Below are 17,454 nucleotides of genomic sequence, written 5' to 3'. Positions count from 1 at the left end.
TTCCGGTAACCCCAGGACCCATCGTCACCATCACTGTCGTCATCGTTGGCGGAAATGCACCATGCTCATAGTTGCTTTCTCCCCCCTCTCCCAGTCTTCTTACATTTGTTCCCGTGGTTATATTCTTTATGTTACTACACAGAGCGGTTTTTTCCTTTGCCGACTTCCCAGTGTTACATTTTAGCTTTCGCCATTCGTAATCCAAAGGCCCACTGAACTACTTTAACCAAATCTGCAGAGCAGCATCCCCCCTTCATTACTGTCACTTTCACCTCCAGACTCTGGAAGTTGCCAGCATTCTCCAGATACATGCAATGCATCTCTAGCCTCAGAAATATCCAGGTCCTAGCAGGTAATTTCACTGCAGGTGATAGGCATGTGATGGTAAGTGGAAAATGCTCACTGATGTGATTAAGGACTCAGGAGAAATACATTTCTGGCCTCCCAAGAACCACTGTCCTTTTCTGCACAGGGGGGTCATATTTATCTTAAGGACACCATGTTCCTCATATCTGGCTGCTTCCCTCTTCACATGAAGAAGCTCAGAGCCACCTTAGGAAGTGGGACTTCCCGGTATGCATCGAGCCTTAATCTTATGCTTACTGAATGTTTACCTCCTTACCCTGATTTTTGCTTTGTCCCCACCTCCTTTTTCTCCTTGAAGTACATTTTACTCTATTATGTTCATTTTTATCATAAGCCGTAAGATCTTTTTCCAAGACATAACTATTATTTCAAAATTACCACAACATGATGGAACTGTAGAGAAACACAGGAAGGCAATTAGGGAAAAAATTAATTGCATTAAACTAGGAGGATTTGGGGTCATTTATTTTCCTTTTCAGATGTATTTTAATATAAAGGAGAAAATTAATAGTGTTTAGTAATTTTTTCTGATAAGAAAATTGACGTTCATGTTAGAAAATGTGGAAAACAGAATATCATTCATCATCTACCTCTCTAAGTATCAGTGTTATCTTTTTGGTACATTTCTTTCCAACCTATTTTATTTTTATTGTTCATTCAGTCCTGAGGATTGAACCTAGGCCCTCTTGCATTGCTGGGCAAATACTCTGCCATTGAGCTGCATGCCCATCACCCAGTCTGATTGACCGATTGATTGATTGATTGGTACAGGGAATCGAACTCAGGACCTCACACCTGCCAGGTTCTACACCACTGAACTACATCCCTGGCCACCCAATCATTTTAGACTCAAGTGTATTCATTTGTAAACTGTGTATATTTTGCAGTGTTAAATTATTTTTTATGTTTCTTTGTACACTGGACTTATTAAAACAGTAAGTTGGGTTTTTTTTCCAGTACTGGGGATTGTGCTTGTACTCAGGACCTTGCGCTTGTGAGGCAGGTGCGCCACCACTGAGCTAAATCCCCAGCTATAACAATAAGTTTTGGACATGTTGCCTTATTATTTGGTAGTTTTCTATGCATCATTTAAAATTTTAATTTATCATTTAGGATTTTTTGAGCCAGGGTCTCACTCTAATTCAGGCTGCCCTTGAACTCACTATGTAGCCCAGGCTAGCCTCAAACTTGCAGTGATCCTCCTGCCTCAGCCTCCTCAAGTGCTGGGGTTACAGGCATGCGCCACCATGCCAGGCTTCTGTACATCATTTTAAACTGTATATGTTGCATAGCCCCCATTTTTATGCGTGTATCATATTTATTTAACAAATCTCCCTTTGGACCTTGTGATACTTTTCTCTCATTACTGAGACAAAATACCTGACACCCAAAGTTAATGGGGGAAAGGTTTATTTGGGTTACAGTTCATAGAGATTTCGGTCCATAATCAGCTGGCTCCAAGGCCGGGTGGCAGAGGGGCAACAGTTCATGGCCACAGAAGAGGGCAAAAGCAACAAGGGAAGGGGGTGGGACTCTCAGCAGTGTCTTTCTGCCTCTTTTCTCTATGCAGACTACTAGAGGGGTGGCACTCACACCCTCAATCCTAGTGCCCTAGATCCTAGCATTGCACCATGAGTCAATTCTGGAGAAGCCCCACCTATGACTGCCTGAGGCTTTGAGGGGAACATCAAGATACAACCCATAACAGACCTTACAGAAATCACTTTGGACCTTAAGAAAAGCACCCCTACCCCCAAAGGCAACTGTGCTGAAATGCCTTTTTTTTTCTTTTCTCGTTACAGTGGTCTCTGGCTCATCCTCCAGCTCTAAGTATGACCCTGAGATCCTGAAAGCAGAAATTGCCACTGCAAAGTCCCGGGTAAGGCCTCTTCACCTTTGTCCAGGTTTGGGTCCAAGCCTTGAACCCAGCCATAGGCCAGAGTAGATGCTCATCCAGCTGTGGTGGCCAGTGCTGACCAACAAGCTCCAAATGACAGCAGCAGTGGCAGTAGTTGTAGCCCTAGTAACAGCTTCCATTTCATGATTGCCATATACCAGCCACAACACTGTGGTCTCTGCTTCCTGTGTACCATCTCACATTTTTGCAATGACACCATCAAGTAGCTGCTGTCATTTTCTGCATTTTAAAAATGAACAAACAGAGCCTTAGGGGAGCTAAGAAACTTAACCAAGGTCATGTGAGACTCAAATCTTCTGCCAAAGTTCTTAGAATAGTGTATTTGCTTCCTAGTTTCTGCTTTTTCTGTATTATCTTAATTCTTGATTACCTTGTGGGGTAAGTATTATAATGCTCATTTTACTCCCAGGAAATCTAAGGCACAGCGGTTCAATGGCTTACTCTTGGTAAAGTCAATATTGGGAATATTGCTTTAGTTTAACTCAAAGTAGTTACTGCAACTCAGATGCCTAGAAGAAACCCTACATGGGGGAAGTCGGGTGGGGAAGAGGCAGGAGAGTCTGGGATTGCTGACTGGGAGAGGTGTGCCCTATCTCAGTGGACAGTGGAATTTCAGCTCTAGTCTGTTTTACCGATGCCACAATGCAGGCTCCATATTGCCAGATCTTCAGAGATCTTTAGAAAGGAAGTGTATAGCTAGGCTTATGATGTGAGATCTCTGATATTTAATTACTAGCAACTCATTTTGAAAATTTATTAGTACTTGCAGACCAAGCAAGCCTTCCTACAGGCTGGATCTGGCTCTTGGGCATGTCTAGCCTCTAAAGTTGTGTGCGTTGTTTTTCATCCTCGTGTCCTTTCTTTGCTTTAAGTAATATGCCCCCACCCCCAGGATTGCCATTGTCCTCATGCATCAGAACAGGAGAGAGAGCCTCAGAATGGCTCTGATGGTTCCATAGAGACAAGTGGGAAGGCCCAGCTCTGTCCCAAGTGGGTTGGCTTCCTCTACTTGCCATTTCCCTGGAGCGAGGACCTGCTGGCTGAGACCTATAGGAGCTCTGGCTGGGATGCTGCCTGAATAGGTAGCTGCAAAGACCAGACCCACAGCAGTGAGGGAAGGGTGCTGTGACCAATGTGGTCCAAGGGACGATGGCCTGAGTCTTTATGCAGAACCAGCAGGTTGCTCTGGGCCCCCCTTTGTGGCCTGCAGCTCTGTGTCTGCCTCTGATCCAGCCCCTATGTGCTTTTCTGCCCTCCAGGTCAATAAGCTGAAGAGGGAGATGGTTCACCTGCAGCATGAGCTCCAGTTCAAAGAACGAGGCTTTCAGACCCTGAAGAAGTGAGTCCACCCTGCCAGGCAGGACATAGCTGGACATAGTGCCGGCTCCTCCAATGCCCTCTCTGTCTCTTTCCTTTAGGCACTTTCTTCACTTCTAAATGTGGCTGTCTAATCATTCTATTCAAGTTCTCTTCTACTGGCATTTAGGAAGATTCCATCACCCAAGGGTGGTGTTTGGGGCAGAAGAGGAGAATTATTTCAGACCACAGAACTCTCATTGTCCTCTGAACTCCTGAAGCCATTAAAGTCTATTCCATTCAGCTGAGTCCTACGATCCAGTCACAGAAGCAGGTATTGTCAGTCGTGTCTGCACACACGACTGACCCATCTACTCCATAGATCAGTGGTCTCACGTGCACACAAACAAAACTCTTTGCTTCCATGGCCCCTGAACATGAGCCACTACTTCAAATAGTGCTCCACCAAAGGAACAGCACTCTCTTCTCAGGACAAAGTGCTAGAGAAGCGGGCACAGGGCCACATACATGGTCTTTTATGGGAGTTTCCAGGTTTACTTCGGCCAGATGTCATTTTCACTCTTAAAGACTGGCTTGCAGCCAAATGCGATGCAGCTTGTTTGTCTCTTAAGAGCAGTTGTGTTAACTGTCACGGTCGTGATTATACTAGCTGAGATTTGCTGAGCAATGACTCCTTCCATGCTCCTGTGTGAGTAGACTCATTTGTTCCTTGCAGCACCTCTGTAAGCAGTGTTCTTCTAGCTAACCCTATTCTGTGGATAAGGAAACTGAGCTCATATAGCAAGTGCTCAATAAATGTTAGCTTGTTGTTACTGTGAACCACAGCGTATAACTGGGACTTCCTCAATGAATTGTGTTCAGTGTCTCTGGTGGCTCATTGGATGGTCATTTCTAAGGTCACCTGGTAGCACCAGTCCAGGCACCCTCTCCCTTCTAACAGGCATATTTCACTTAGAGTCCCAAGGAGGGTGCCCTTGTGTAAACAGCTATTCCTGTAGTCACTTGCTGTTTCTCTATCCCTGACCATACTTTTCCTCATCCACTGAGCCCCAAATCTACCCCTACCACTCAACGGCCTCGACCCCAAGTCTCAGCTGGCTGTCTGCAAGTCCTGTTAACTCTTGAGCTGCGGCTTGCATTTGATGGGCTGGTTGGTTCTTCCATCCTTCCATCCCACAAGCCCCTGTCAACCGGAGAGCTGCCATGACTCCAGCAAAATGCATGATACAAGAAAGAAAGACCTAAGTGGGAATATAGCTCAGGAATGAGTGCTTGGCTAGCATACATGAGAATCTGGGTGTGATCCCCAGCACTGGGGGGAGAAAAAGGAAAATAAAAGAAAAAAAGAAAGTTTTAGAAGTATGATGCATTATAAATTGCACATAATGTTTTCATGTTGAAGTCATTATAAATTATTGTTTTATATATTTACACAAGTGTTATATGGACATGTATTAATCCTGTCTCCCAAACTAGATTCTAACCTGGCTAAGGCCAGGGCTTGTGCTGTATACTTCATGGTAATGTTCAGTAGCACCAGGGATTATGCATTGCAATAGCATGAGCTTAGAAAATTCCTTTTTGACCTATGAAGCCAGTCGTCTCTGTCCTGCGCTTCCCAGCCAAGCAGCTTCTGAGTGGATAGTTGACGGTCTGCTCACCTCCACACCATCCTCCCCAGCGTCCCTCCCCTCCTCTGCTCTTGCAATCCTCCAGAGCGTCTGGTTAGGACACTTCCCTTTATCCTCTGAGGCTCCACAAACCTGTTTTACCACTTTGTCACCCTGTAACAGCACTGAAAACTCTTGTCCTTTGGTAAGCTGATGCCTGATGCCGAAACCCCAAAGATAAGGCCCCCTTTCCCCCCTTCACCCCTTGTTTGATATCTGGCACGGATAAGACTCCTTTGCAGCTCTGTCTGCCCACACTTCTTAGCCGGAAGCCTGGCTCTGCCTCCGGTATGGAGGGAGGCATCTGCTTTAACGTATGCCCTGCCAGAGAAGGTATGGAATCAACCCTAGGAGGCAGAGTGCCTGGGGTCAAATCCCTGTTCCCTGGGACCTTGGAAAAATGACCGAACTCTTCTGAGCTTTGATTACGTTATCTAAAAACCTGTGGTCAGTCGCAGTGATTCAATTGGAAAACCCCTGTGCTGGACACAACAGAACCTGGCATGTTGGGAGAGCTAGGCAAGAGGAGTCAGTGCTGACCTCCAGCCAGTTGTCCTACTGGACTGGGAAGGGAACACAGGTGGATTCTAAGATTCTACATCCTCCCTCGCTGGGTTAGACACTGTGCTGAGGGAGCCATTTTATTTACCCAACCCCCCTCATTTCCTTACTTATACCCCAGTAAGAGCAGTTTTTGTTTTGCCACATTTTATAGATGAAGACATTGACAGGGTTGAAAATCTGCCCAAGCCCACCCAGCTGACAAATGTCGGAGTGGGACTAGAACTCAAGACTATTGGACTTCTTTTCTTTTTCCCTTTCCTTCCCTCTCTCTCTCCTTTCTTTCCTTTTCTGTGCTGGGGACTGAAACCAGGGCCTTGATCCTGCTAAGCACACTCTCCACCACTAGCCATACCCTACTCCAGGGCTGCTGGACTTTTAATGTTTTTAATTTTTTGGTAATATTGGGAGAATTATTGAATTATCCAGTAAATGTAAGACCCCTTTACATTTTCCCTTGAAATCTTTATTAAAGATCTAGGTAGGTATAGCTCAGTCACTTCCATTTCTTAGCCTCTTGTCTTTGCGAAACACGAGGGAAGGTGAAACTCATCCCTAAGGAATAACTGAGGGACTTCCCAGGATGACTTTGACCACATGTCATTTGCCCTTTTAGCGGGTGACTGCAGCCTAGTAAGATAGCTCTTAAGAGACGTGTGTTTGCTGTCACGATGGTGATTACACAGCTGAGGTTTGTTGAGCAGTTACTCTGCCACAGATCCCTTTGTCCGATTCATGCCAGCGACACCAATTTTCAAAAGAAAGAAAGGAGAGTTTGCTAAGGATTGAAGGAAACCTCTTAGAAGAGAAAGAAAAATAAAAATTAAAATAGAAGCTTGGGGCTTTGGCCTGTCTGCCCTTTGATCCCCTGTGAATAGGAAAGAGTTGGGACTAGGCACATTGCTTTGGGGGAAGGAGGGCAGGGCAGGGTCTTCATATAACAAAAGCTGCCACGCCCAGGTAAGAGACGCCTGGACAAGCCCAGGACGGCTGCCTTCGCCAGCTTCTGTGCAGCTTTTGGGCCTGTGAATCTCAGAAGGCCGGAGAGAAAGGATAGCTGTAAAATTTGGAAATTCTAAAACATATGCTGTACCTTTCACCCCTGCACATACAACTTTTCTTTCCCTTTACAAAAAGAAGGAAAAAAAAAAAGATGCATTCATTGGGTACATAATGGTGACCCTTTGTTCTCTCCCCGACCCCTCCCCACCCCAGCTTCATCCCGAGTGTTTCCTCTCACAGCTACTTTCTGCAGCCAAATTCCAGAGCCCGGGTTGCTAAGGCCTTGAAGGAATCAGGTAGAGGAGCTTTGCACCCAGCAGACAAACTGCTTCTGTCCCATCCTGCTGGGGATTCAGGGCCATTCTTACTGTGTTGGCAGAGAAGGGCTGGGCACAGCCCCTGGCCCAGAGCCCCAGCCTCTGTCATGCTCAAGCAAACAGCTCTCCCCTGCACCTGCTGCCCCGGCCAGTGTGGGGCAAGGCCACCTCCCATCCCCATCGCTCGCTCTGGGGACTTTTCCATGGAACATCTTCAGTGTGACGGCTGGGGAACTCGTCCTTAGGGGAATTTTTCAGGCTAAATTTGAGACCAGCGTTCGCCAACCTGGCAGGCTTGCCCAGGCCCAAGTCCTCGAAAGGGAATAGACAGGCTATTTTTAGTGGGGAGACATAAATGAGGCTTTGTTTTCTCTCCACGGAGGATGGAGTAACCGCAGGGGGAGGCTGTGTGGATTCCACGTTCCCTGCCTCCCTCTCTCCTCTGCTGTCTTTGGAGGCAGCGCTGCCTGGGAGACCAGGATGAAAACCTGTGATTCCCCCTGCTCAGGCTATTTTTAGCCCTGGACAATTTGGCCCAGAGCAGGAAACCAGAGAGGCATGCCTGTGAGGGTTTCTCATCCTGAGACTGTTCCTTCCAACTGTCAAACTTCCTTTTCTCCACCCTTCACTGGAACTTTAGTCCCAGGCTTTGATGAATGTGTGAAGCACTTAAAAGCCTGTCTGCCTTCAGAATCTTCTCTACACCCCATCCCTCCTCCACACACACACACACACACACACACAAACATCTCTAGTATGGTCTGACCTTCAAAAAAATATATCAAGATCCTTTGGTTATAGCTCAGTGGTAAATGCTTGTCTAGCATGTGCAAGGCCCTAGGCTTGATCCCTAGCAGCACAAAAAAATTTTAAAGAGAAAGAAAGAAGACCCATGGCCTTGTATTTTTTTTTTAGTACTTTTTCCCCAGTCAGAATGAACCTCCCATGTAGGGTCTGGATAAAGCCAGTAAGCTTTCTGGAATAGAAGTGTTTTAATCCCTTACGTTTGTACAGCACTTCTTAGATCATCACAGGATTTTACCATCCTTTATCTGAATTGATATATAACAACTCCATAAATGTGGGCCAGGCAGATGATCTGATAGGGGATTTTTTTTTTTTTTTTTAAGAGGAGAAAATTGAGGCCTTGTGTGGTTGAAAGCCAGGCCCAAGCTCACTGTACTAATAGGTAGAACTAAGGCTGGGAATTTTTATCCTTCTGACATTTCTTCATTGTATCTATTTCTTGAACACCTGCATATTACAAGACAGTGGTTCTTTTGGTTTTTGTGTGTGTTTTTTTGGTGGTACTGGGGATCGAACTCAGGACTTAGTGCTTACAAGGCAGGCATGGCGCCAATGAGCTACATTCCAGGCCCACAAGACTGTGGTTCTTGACTAGGGCTGATTTTGATCCTCTCTCCCCAAGGACACTAGGAGTCCCATGTCAAGGTTGTGTTTTTAGCATCTTGTGGCCTGAGGCCAGGGATGCTGCTAGATTCTACAGTGGCAGAAGGACTCCCCTCCCCTTTACCAAGAGAGAATTATCCAACCTCAAATGTAAAGATTGCAGAGATTGAGATCCCCAGATTAGAGAACTCTTCTGTGTTAGATCCTAAAAGTATTCAAACATGTTGGACTCTGATTCCAAGCCTACCATCGTCGAGTCAGGGCTGCCACTGTGTAAACCATAAGTCATCACACCAGGGAATGAGTACAGTGTCACAGCTATGTGTGATGTATTGTGAGAACCACTTACCCCAGCTGGAGGATGCAAGGAGGCAATCCGGGAAGGCTTCCTGTAAGAGTTATACTTAGAGGACATGTGACCTTAGAAGCAGTGTTTCTGACGCAGCCACATACTATGGAACATTTGCAATGTAATAAGGACCTTCTCCACCTGATCCCACAAGGGGAGGGGTATAAAATAGAGAGAGGAGACTTCTTGAAGGACTGAAGCTCTGGCCTGTGCTTTTTCCCTGGGGAAATCTTGTCCCTCCTAGGTGTGACCTTCCCAATTGATTGTCTCCTAGAATTGATAAGAAAATGTCGGATGCCCAGGGCAGCTACAAACTGGATGAAGCTCAAGCTGTCTTGAGAGAAACAAAAGCCATCAAGAAGGCCATCACCTGTGGAGAAAAAGAAAAACAAGATCTTATTAAGGTGCGCACGTTCCTGAGATGTGGGTCCCCCCGCCCCCATCAGTTTCTCCCGGATACTCATGGAAGCTGTTTCCACAGCTGTACTGACCGTAGAGCCCTCACTACAGGCTGAGCTTCCCTAATGCAAAAATCCTACTTCTGAAATGCTCTAAAGTCTGAAACTTGTGATCACCAATATGATGTTGCAAGTGGAAAACCCCACACCTGACCTCAAATGGTGGGTCACAATCAAAACAGTTGCACCAAAAATATCATGTAAAGTTCCCTTTTGACTATGTGGATAAGCTGTATGTAAAATATAAATACATGTTATGTTTGGCCTTTGGTCCGTTCCCCAAGATACCTTCTTATATATATTCAAACATTTCAAAATGTGAAACACTTGTGGTCTCACACATTCTAGATAAGGGCTCCTCAGCCGATACTTGGGATTTGGTCCCATTTTATAGAGGAGAGGAAGCTCAGAAGCTCTGAGTGACTTGCTTAAGGCCACACAGCTAGTGTCAGTGGTGAAGCTGGAATGAAAGCCATCTGTGTTACCATCTGGCATACCCTGAGGACCTCTAGCTCTAGTCTCCTGGTTTATTTTGCAGTCCACCAAATGGAAAAAGATGGTTTCAGCATTGTTAATGTGACCATCAAAATGTATCTATGTCCATTTCTCTTGTATTCTTTGCGGTAGGCACTGCACAAATGAGAATAGCTATTCTTTACTTTGCTAGGTAGTTGTGCCAAGCACTTGGCCTGTGCTGGCTACATAATCTCTAATTTATCTCCATTCTAGGACTCCGAGTAAGTAGATGAGGCATGATTCAAGCCCATTCACTTTTCCCTTGGACACACCACCTCCCCATGTAGGAGCCACTCTGACCTCTGAGATATTTCCTCCTAGTTCCCATGGGCAGATTAGGAGTCCAAGACTCAGAGCTGCTGTCGGTAATTCGGTGAAGGAAACTGGATGCTCTTTGACAAACAAAATAATTTTGACGATCCTGCTCAGGATTGCATCCCAGAGAAAACATTCAAAATGTTCATAGGCAAGAAGGAGCATTTCTGATAGTGTTAGTGATTAAAGGGACACAGTCAGACCCCAGTCTTCTCAGTGATAAAATGAAGATCATCTGTCACAGATCATTCCCCAAAAGTCTACTGCCAGGATCCAATATAATTGTGATGGAGCTGCCAGTTATTGAGCACTGGCTGTACTATCGCTTTCCACTCTCAGTCTCAGGCAGTGTAACGGTCCAATAAGATAGGACTTGTGATCATTCCCATTTTACAGGAGAGGAAGTTGAGGCACACAGAGATTCATCAGCCAGTTCAGATCGCACAGCTAGGCGGTGGCAGGGCAGGGGTTCCAGAGTCAGTTTCTCCCAGGTAAGGGGCTCAGCAGACAGAAAGTGCCCACTCACTGCTGGCCCTCTGTCACAGCACCAGTAGCGTGTTTCGGGGGGATGAATTCCAGAGCTAGGGAAGTGGAGAGGAAAGCGCACAAATAGGCCAGCCCCAGAGCTCCCCCGGGAAGGCGCTTCACTATCCCGCACCCTGTCCCCTCCCCTCACTCCAGAGCCTTGCCTTGCTGAAGGATGGCTTCCGCACTGACAGAGGGTCTCACTCTGACCTGTGGTCCAGCAGCGGCTCTCTGGAGAGCTCAAGCTTCTCGCTGCCCAAGCAGTACCTGGACGTGAGCTCCCAGACAGACATCTCAGGAAGCGTGAGTACGCGATGCGCTGCAGGGCCTCCTACAGGACAGTGGTGCCTTCTCCTTGCTCACCTGAGGAGCTGGCCTGTGTCTCTTGGGGGGTCCCGGTTCCCAACTCTGCCCTCCTGGCCACAGGAAATAGGACGTGGAGGTATATGGAAGAGCCAGCACCGGAGACTACACACCCCCGAGTGTTGCCTGGCCAAGTGCTTGTGTCCCTTACACTGTACAGAAAGCGGTTTTACAGGACACAGTATCTGTCATTTTTTCATGCACAATCATTCTATTTTTCTTCTACCAGCTGGAAAGCAAAGGGTATTTTTCTCCTGTTAGTCCCAAAACAATTCACACAGCTTTCAGACAGCTGCATACCACCCAGTACCAGAGCTCTGTCTGGTCCTGGCTGTGGGTAGTGAAAGTGCCGTCCGGAGGTAGGTCACAGAAACATCAGAGGACCAGCCCACTGTGATCCATAACTTCCGGAGTACTTTTGTCTTAATAGAATGTGTGCCATTGAGGAATCTGCCTCCCAGCCCCTATAGCTAAATGCTTTCCTATCTAATTTCTATAGCTGCCTTCCCACGTGTGAAGAGAAGGTATGTCCGTGTGATCCAGTGAGCCTTGTAGCTTCTTGCAGCTCTGGACAAACTAGTGTGGGCAGCAGCTGTCCCCTCCTTCCTCATACCATCCGTGTGTCTAGCTACAAGCCACCTGTAAGCCAAAGTATCTATAAAAGAACTGCGTGGCTCTCGCTAAATTCTAGGACCTTCCTACGCTCACCTAGCTTTCCACTCCTGACTGCGGCCTGTCTGAGTTTTCTTTTGATCCCTGCCTAGCACCCCCAGGATGGCTTTCTTGTGTATTGGCTGTCCTTTCCTTCTCACCTGCTGTCTGTGCTTCCATGGCCTGCCTTGGTGCTGAGCCATCTGGGGTAGCAAAGTGATATTCTGAGCCTTTGGCTTCTCTTGTCAAAGTGATAGATGTCTGAGTTTGAGATTGTACCCTTGGCCTGAAGGAAGGAAAGTATTTTTGCTTAACCAGCTTCCCTGAGATCCATACAGCCAGCCCGGTAATTGTGGGCTATTCTTGACTCTGCCCATGCAAGCCGTCAAGTCTCTTGTGAGCTCTTGAAACCTAACTTAGCCCCAGCCACAATAGCTACATAATTCCTGACTTTGTTCTTGTCCTTTAGTTCAGCACCAGCAGCAACAATCAGTTGGCAGAGAAGGTCAGATTGCGCCTTCGATACGAAGAAGCAAAGAGAAGGTAATTAGAGGCTGTGGCCAGGGGACAGGGGATTCGAACAACCATATCTGCTTGGTAGGGTATGTGCTCTGGGCTTGGCTTTTTGCCCTCCTCATTTTCTTTAATCCTCACAAAGATTGTGAAGGTAGGTATTAAAACCTTTATATTTCAGTCCTCTCTAGAATTCAGAAAAGAAATGACTTTCCTAGGACACTGCACTACATAGACTGGAACTATGCTTTGAACCCAAATCTGTTTAATATCAAAGCCTAGTTATTTTTCTCCTTCCCTGTCTTGCTTTCTATAATGAGTTTTTTGATCATTGAGGAGCATTTGATTTGAAGGAGGAGCAGGTTTGTTCGGTTAGTTTCGGCAACAGTCTAAAAAGTCCACGGACACCTCTCACTTCACTATTTCCTACATAACTGCGAGCAAGCTGTGCTCTCCTACATTGTAGACTGCAGGAACTGAGCTGCTCTGTGGTTTTGTAGACCACTAAGCAGTTGGGTTTCTCTGCCACGAATTAAAATAATAATGCTGGCACTTTCAGAGCATCTGCTGATAGACATAAACAGATTGTTTATTATACTAAAACATTTGTACACCTATTTAATTTAATTTTTTTTTTTTTTTTGGTACCAGGGATCAAACTCGGACCCTTGTGCTTGCGAGGCAGGTGACGGCACCACTGAGCTAAATCCCCGGCCCCCTATCTTATTTAATTTAAAAAAGTAACTTTATAGCATAGCTGCTGTTTATTATCTGCATGTTAGAGAAGAGAAAAGTTATATCCAGGATTTTAAAACATTTTTCTGGATGGTAGAGTCAGAATTTGAACTCTGGACATCATAGCTCCAAGTTTAGGATCTTGTGTATGCTTATGCTGGGCCAGCCTTATTGGGAAAGAGCCAGTTGGGTATGATGGGTAAATGAATCTAGGTGCATTGTCTCCATTCCTCCCTAGACTGAGTTGTTTGATGTGTGAACTTTTTTACCTAGGCTAAGTAGAATAAGGCACTGCCCAACCTGCCACTTTGCCAACTTTCCTTCAGCCCCAGGCTCTTTGCAGCAATGACAGAAATCCGATAGAACCCAGAGGAAGAGGCAAATGAGGGGATTTATTGGCTTACTGAACTCCAAAATCCTAGGGTGTCTAGCTTCAGGCTCAGCTAAATCCAGGGACTCAAATAATGTTACCTAGATTCAGTCTCTTCTTTTCTCCACCATGCTTGCCTCTGTGTTAGCTTTATTCTCAAGCAGTGTAATGACCCCCAGCAACTGTACGCTTATGTACTACCAGGCTAGCAATCCCAGTAGAAAGGGGACTTCCTTTCCCAATAGTTTTAACAAGTTGTGAACCTGACGCTAGTTTTTGGGGATGAATCAATCAGTGTCGCAAGGCCAGCAGAGGGTGGAGGTAAGGAATTTAGAAGTCTTTGAAGGTCCAGGCATGGCTCATATGCTCATGCTGGGAGAGAGATTGTGGGAACCACGTGGCCGGAAACTTGGGAGGAGTGGTTCCCCAAAAACACATTGGGGTACTGTTAACAACAAAAAAAGGAGGGATTGGATAATAGGTAGAAATAAACAGATGTCCTATGCACTATTTCAGCTCCCCCTAGGGGTTCAGCAAAATAGCAGAACTTGTACATTTGGACGGCTACTTCTCATTTCCTCTAGAGGGGACCACTGTAAACCTGGGATACTTTCCAGTTTGCTGTACTGCCTGTTGTACATGATCGGTCCTGGAGATACTGAAGGACTGAAATGTTCTCTCGGGAGTGGAGACATGAAACTTTTCATTACAGAGCTTCCTGGCTTATCTGACTTTATCCAGTTTCTTGCCTCCTCCTCCACCCAAAGCTAGATTTGGTCTAAAGGACAGAATAGCCTGCTGAGTAGGAAATAAGAGGCTGCAGAATAAAGAGGAGGGAAGAGGGGTAGCTGTCAGTACGTATGGCTCAGCCCCTGCCAGTCCCTACCATACTGCTCTAGCCTCACAGTGCTAGAGAGGAGCAGCTGAAAAGTTGTCTGAAAGCAATTTTTGTAAATTGCTGTCCACATAGATATGAAGTGAAATAATTAAGAATTTCTTCTGGGAAGATTGGCTGGGGAAGGAGGAAACCCAGATGTTTTTCTATTTGAAACTTTTGCTTTACAACACAAGGAGTCTTGTCTCTAGTGTTCTGCTAAATAAGAGTTTGGCCTCACTGGCTGTAGGTAAGATCGAGCTGCAGGTTCACAGGTCTGGGCTCTCCACAAGTACTGTCTGTGTTTATGATCTGCAGTCTTAGGTGAGCCCTAGGGCATCTGTCCCACAAGGTTAACAACTGCTTTCCAGCCCATCTTTTAGGGATAGAGGAAATCTAGTTTCTGAGAGCTGAAAATGCTTTGCAGAGACCAAGTCTTAAAGGATCGTGGCAGAATTGCTGTTAGATATTTGTAGCAATCCTCTTAGTTATATTAGGAATCTTAGTCCAGTGGTGATAGTGTTTACTTTCTACACACTTGGCAATGCATAAAGTGCTCTTCATGCTACGTTTCTTTTTGGTCCACCTTGTCGTTACTGTCCTTATCCCCACCTTAAAGATGAGGTCACTGAGTCTTACAGAAGTTAGGGTACAGGATTTCTGACTCCTCCCCTTAACATTTATTAAGTGCCTGCAGTATACCAGACACTGTGCTAGTTGCTTGTGATACCAAAATGATTTTTTATTGTTGTTGCTGGGGATTGAACACCAGACCTTGCATGTGCAAAGATGTACCACTGTGCTATACTGTTAGCCCCCAAAATGATTTTCAGAGAAATAGTTCCTTTTGCCATAAAGGCAAAGCCAGGACTCCAGTTCCAGGCCTCTGAACCCCAAATCCATGGTCCCTTACCTACTGTTGCCCCCACTGTCAGAGCTGAGGACCCAAGGTTAGTGCCCGAAGTCCTAGTGATCTGAACTGTCACTGATTCAGCACTCCTATGTGTAGTGATTCTACGTACCCTCTGGCTGATTTTCACAACCATTCGGAAGGATGAGTAATTATTTTTCTAATCTTCAAGGCCCAGGGAATTTGCCCAGTGTTACATAACTAATAAGTGGTCCAACCAGATAATAACAATGTTAGCAACAGAAACATTTTTTGAGGGCTGACTGTGTGCCAGACACTGTGCTTTGAAAGTTTATAGGTTATGTCATAAATTCATCAACCACACCCTTAGGAGGAAGGAGCTTTCATCTTCCTTTCAGAGAGATGAGCAGTTTACCCAAGGGCACACAGCTGGTGGTAGGAGGTTATTGACTGGTATTGCAGCCATGTCTCTATTGTACCAGACTTAGGGCATGTCCTATTTATGTCTCTACCCCATCTCTGCAGAGCCGACTTCATCGTTGGCACACAGTAGCCATCCGAACATGTTTGTTAGATAAAAATATGTCCCCTTGCCAGTCATGGTGGTATGTGGCTGTAATCCTAGCACTTGGAAAGGCCGAGGGAGGAAGATTATGAGTTTGAGACCACCCTGGGAAACTAGTGAGACCTGGTCTCAAAGTAAAATGACACTCTGGGGATATAGCTCAAGGGTAGAGCACTTGCCTAGCATGTGTGAGGCCCTGGGTTCAATTCTCAGTACTGCCCCCCCCCCCCGAAATAGTGTCCAAGAAACAACTTGTTGATCCTAAGGAGGGTGGTAAGTTTGCTCTGAGGATGTCCTGGCTCCTCATGTCTGGGAGCCTTAGAAACAGTCTTTCCGCTTTCCCTCCGTGCCATGCTTCACATTAATCTCGCTTGCCTTCTTGCCCCCAGGATTGCCAACCTGAAGATCCAGCTGGCCAAGCTGGACAGTGAGGCCTGGCCTGGGGTGCTAGACTCAGAGAGGGACCGGCTGATCCTCATTAACGAGAAGGAGGAGCTGCTGAAGGAGATGCGCTTCATCAGTCCCCGAAAGTGGACGCAGGGGGAGGTAGAGCAGCTGGAGATGGCCCGGAAGCGGCTGGAGAAAGACCTTCAGGCAGCCCGGGACACACAGAGCAAGGCGCTGACAGAGAGGTGGGTCCACTGGTTGGGAACCAAGAGGGGCCAGGCAGGGCTGTTCTGGGTCCTGGGGACCTGACCTGCACTTCAGCACACTCCGTGTAGATGTCTCACAGCTGTCTACAGGAGCGCATCAGGGGAAGGTGACTTCCCTTCCTGGGCACCTGCTGACGGGGCCCTTACACAGCCTCGTGTCACGGAAACATCTTCCTAGGTGCAGGTTTCCCTGATCGTGTCTTCTTATTGATGGAAACCTGTAATTCTCTATCGTTTAGGGCAGTTGATTTCCAGTTCTGAGACAATGACTCATGTTCTGTATCGTGACCTCAAGTACACAAGCTTCGCCCAGGGGTGCATAAGCTTTCCGTGTCCTCTGGTGTTTTCTCTCTTCTGTTGGATAGTTGTTCCTCCTTATCCTTGGGTTGCGCACCCATGGATTCAGCCAACTGCATATTGAAAATGTTTGAGGAAAAAGAATTTAAAAATAATACAACTAAAAATAGAAGTGCACAATGCAATCTAACAACAATTTATAGAATATTTACATTGTATCTAAATTCTAAAGTATACGCATGGATGTGTGTATATTATAAACATATGGGAGGATGTGTGTACATTATATGGGAATGCTACACCATTTATATAAGGAATTTGAGTATGTTTGGATTTTACTATCATGGAAGTAGGCAGGGGGTATGGAGGAGGGATATTAGAAACCAGTCTTCCAGGATGCAAAGGGATGAATGTATTTCTTTTCATGCATCATGCTGCTTGTGACCTGTTGATTTGATTGTACCACGTCCTATAGGGTACACTTTGCAGACCGCTAGTGTGGATTGGGGTTGCAAACTGGTGTCCTGATAAGAGCCAAGGAGGCCATAGACATCCTGCAAGCCCACCTGGCAAAACCCTTGTCAGACCCCACTTCTCTACAGTAGGTGCTCTCAGCCCGCTCTGGCAAGTGAGAGTACAGGCCTTGGGCTAATGGAGAGCCCTGTATTTCGGGGGGGATTTGTTGGTTGGTTTGTTTTGGGGGTCAAGCTCAGCTTCATACATGCTAGACAAGCACCATACCACTGAGTTGTATCCTCAAACCTAATTTCAAAAGGTTAAATATTTTTATTTTTAATTTTTGAATATTGGCAACTAATCCAATTTTTAGAAAATACTG

General features: G+C 46.1%; 1 protein-coding gene across 9 annotated transcripts in view; it reads left to right on the top strand.

Annotated features, from left to right (window-relative positions):
• Wwc1 (WW and C2 domain containing 1) overlaps positions 1 to 17,454 on the top strand; it is a 170,273-nt gene that overhangs the window by 94,962 nt on the left and 57,857 nt on the right. For all 9 annotated transcript variants that reach the window (XM_004836413.4, XM_087194506.1, XM_087194505.1 and 6 more), the window contains 6 exons: positions 2,169 to 2,245; positions 3,544 to 3,623; positions 9,185 to 9,314; positions 10,881 to 11,027; positions 12,208 to 12,281; positions 16,056 to 16,298. In XM_004836413.4, coding sequence (XP_004836470.2) covers positions 2,169 to 2,245; positions 3,544 to 3,623; positions 9,185 to 9,314; positions 10,881 to 11,027; positions 12,208 to 12,281; positions 16,056 to 16,298 — 751 coding nt within the window. The remainder of the gene's footprint in view (positions 1 to 2,168; positions 2,246 to 3,543; positions 3,624 to 9,184; positions 9,315 to 10,880; positions 11,028 to 12,207; positions 12,282 to 16,055; positions 16,299 to 17,454) is intronic.

The sequence above is a fragment of the Heterocephalus glaber genome, unplaced genomic scaffold (assembly GCF_053883595.1).
Source record: "Heterocephalus glaber isolate CG9 unplaced genomic scaffold, H.glaber_assembly_v1.0 deba00001606, whole genome shotgun sequence".
In the NCBI taxonomy this organism is placed as follows: Eukaryota; Metazoa; Chordata; class Mammalia; order Rodentia; family Bathyergidae; genus Heterocephalus; species Heterocephalus glaber.
Note: the sequence above shows the minus strand (reverse complement) of the source record. Positions and strands in the feature narration are given on the sequence as shown.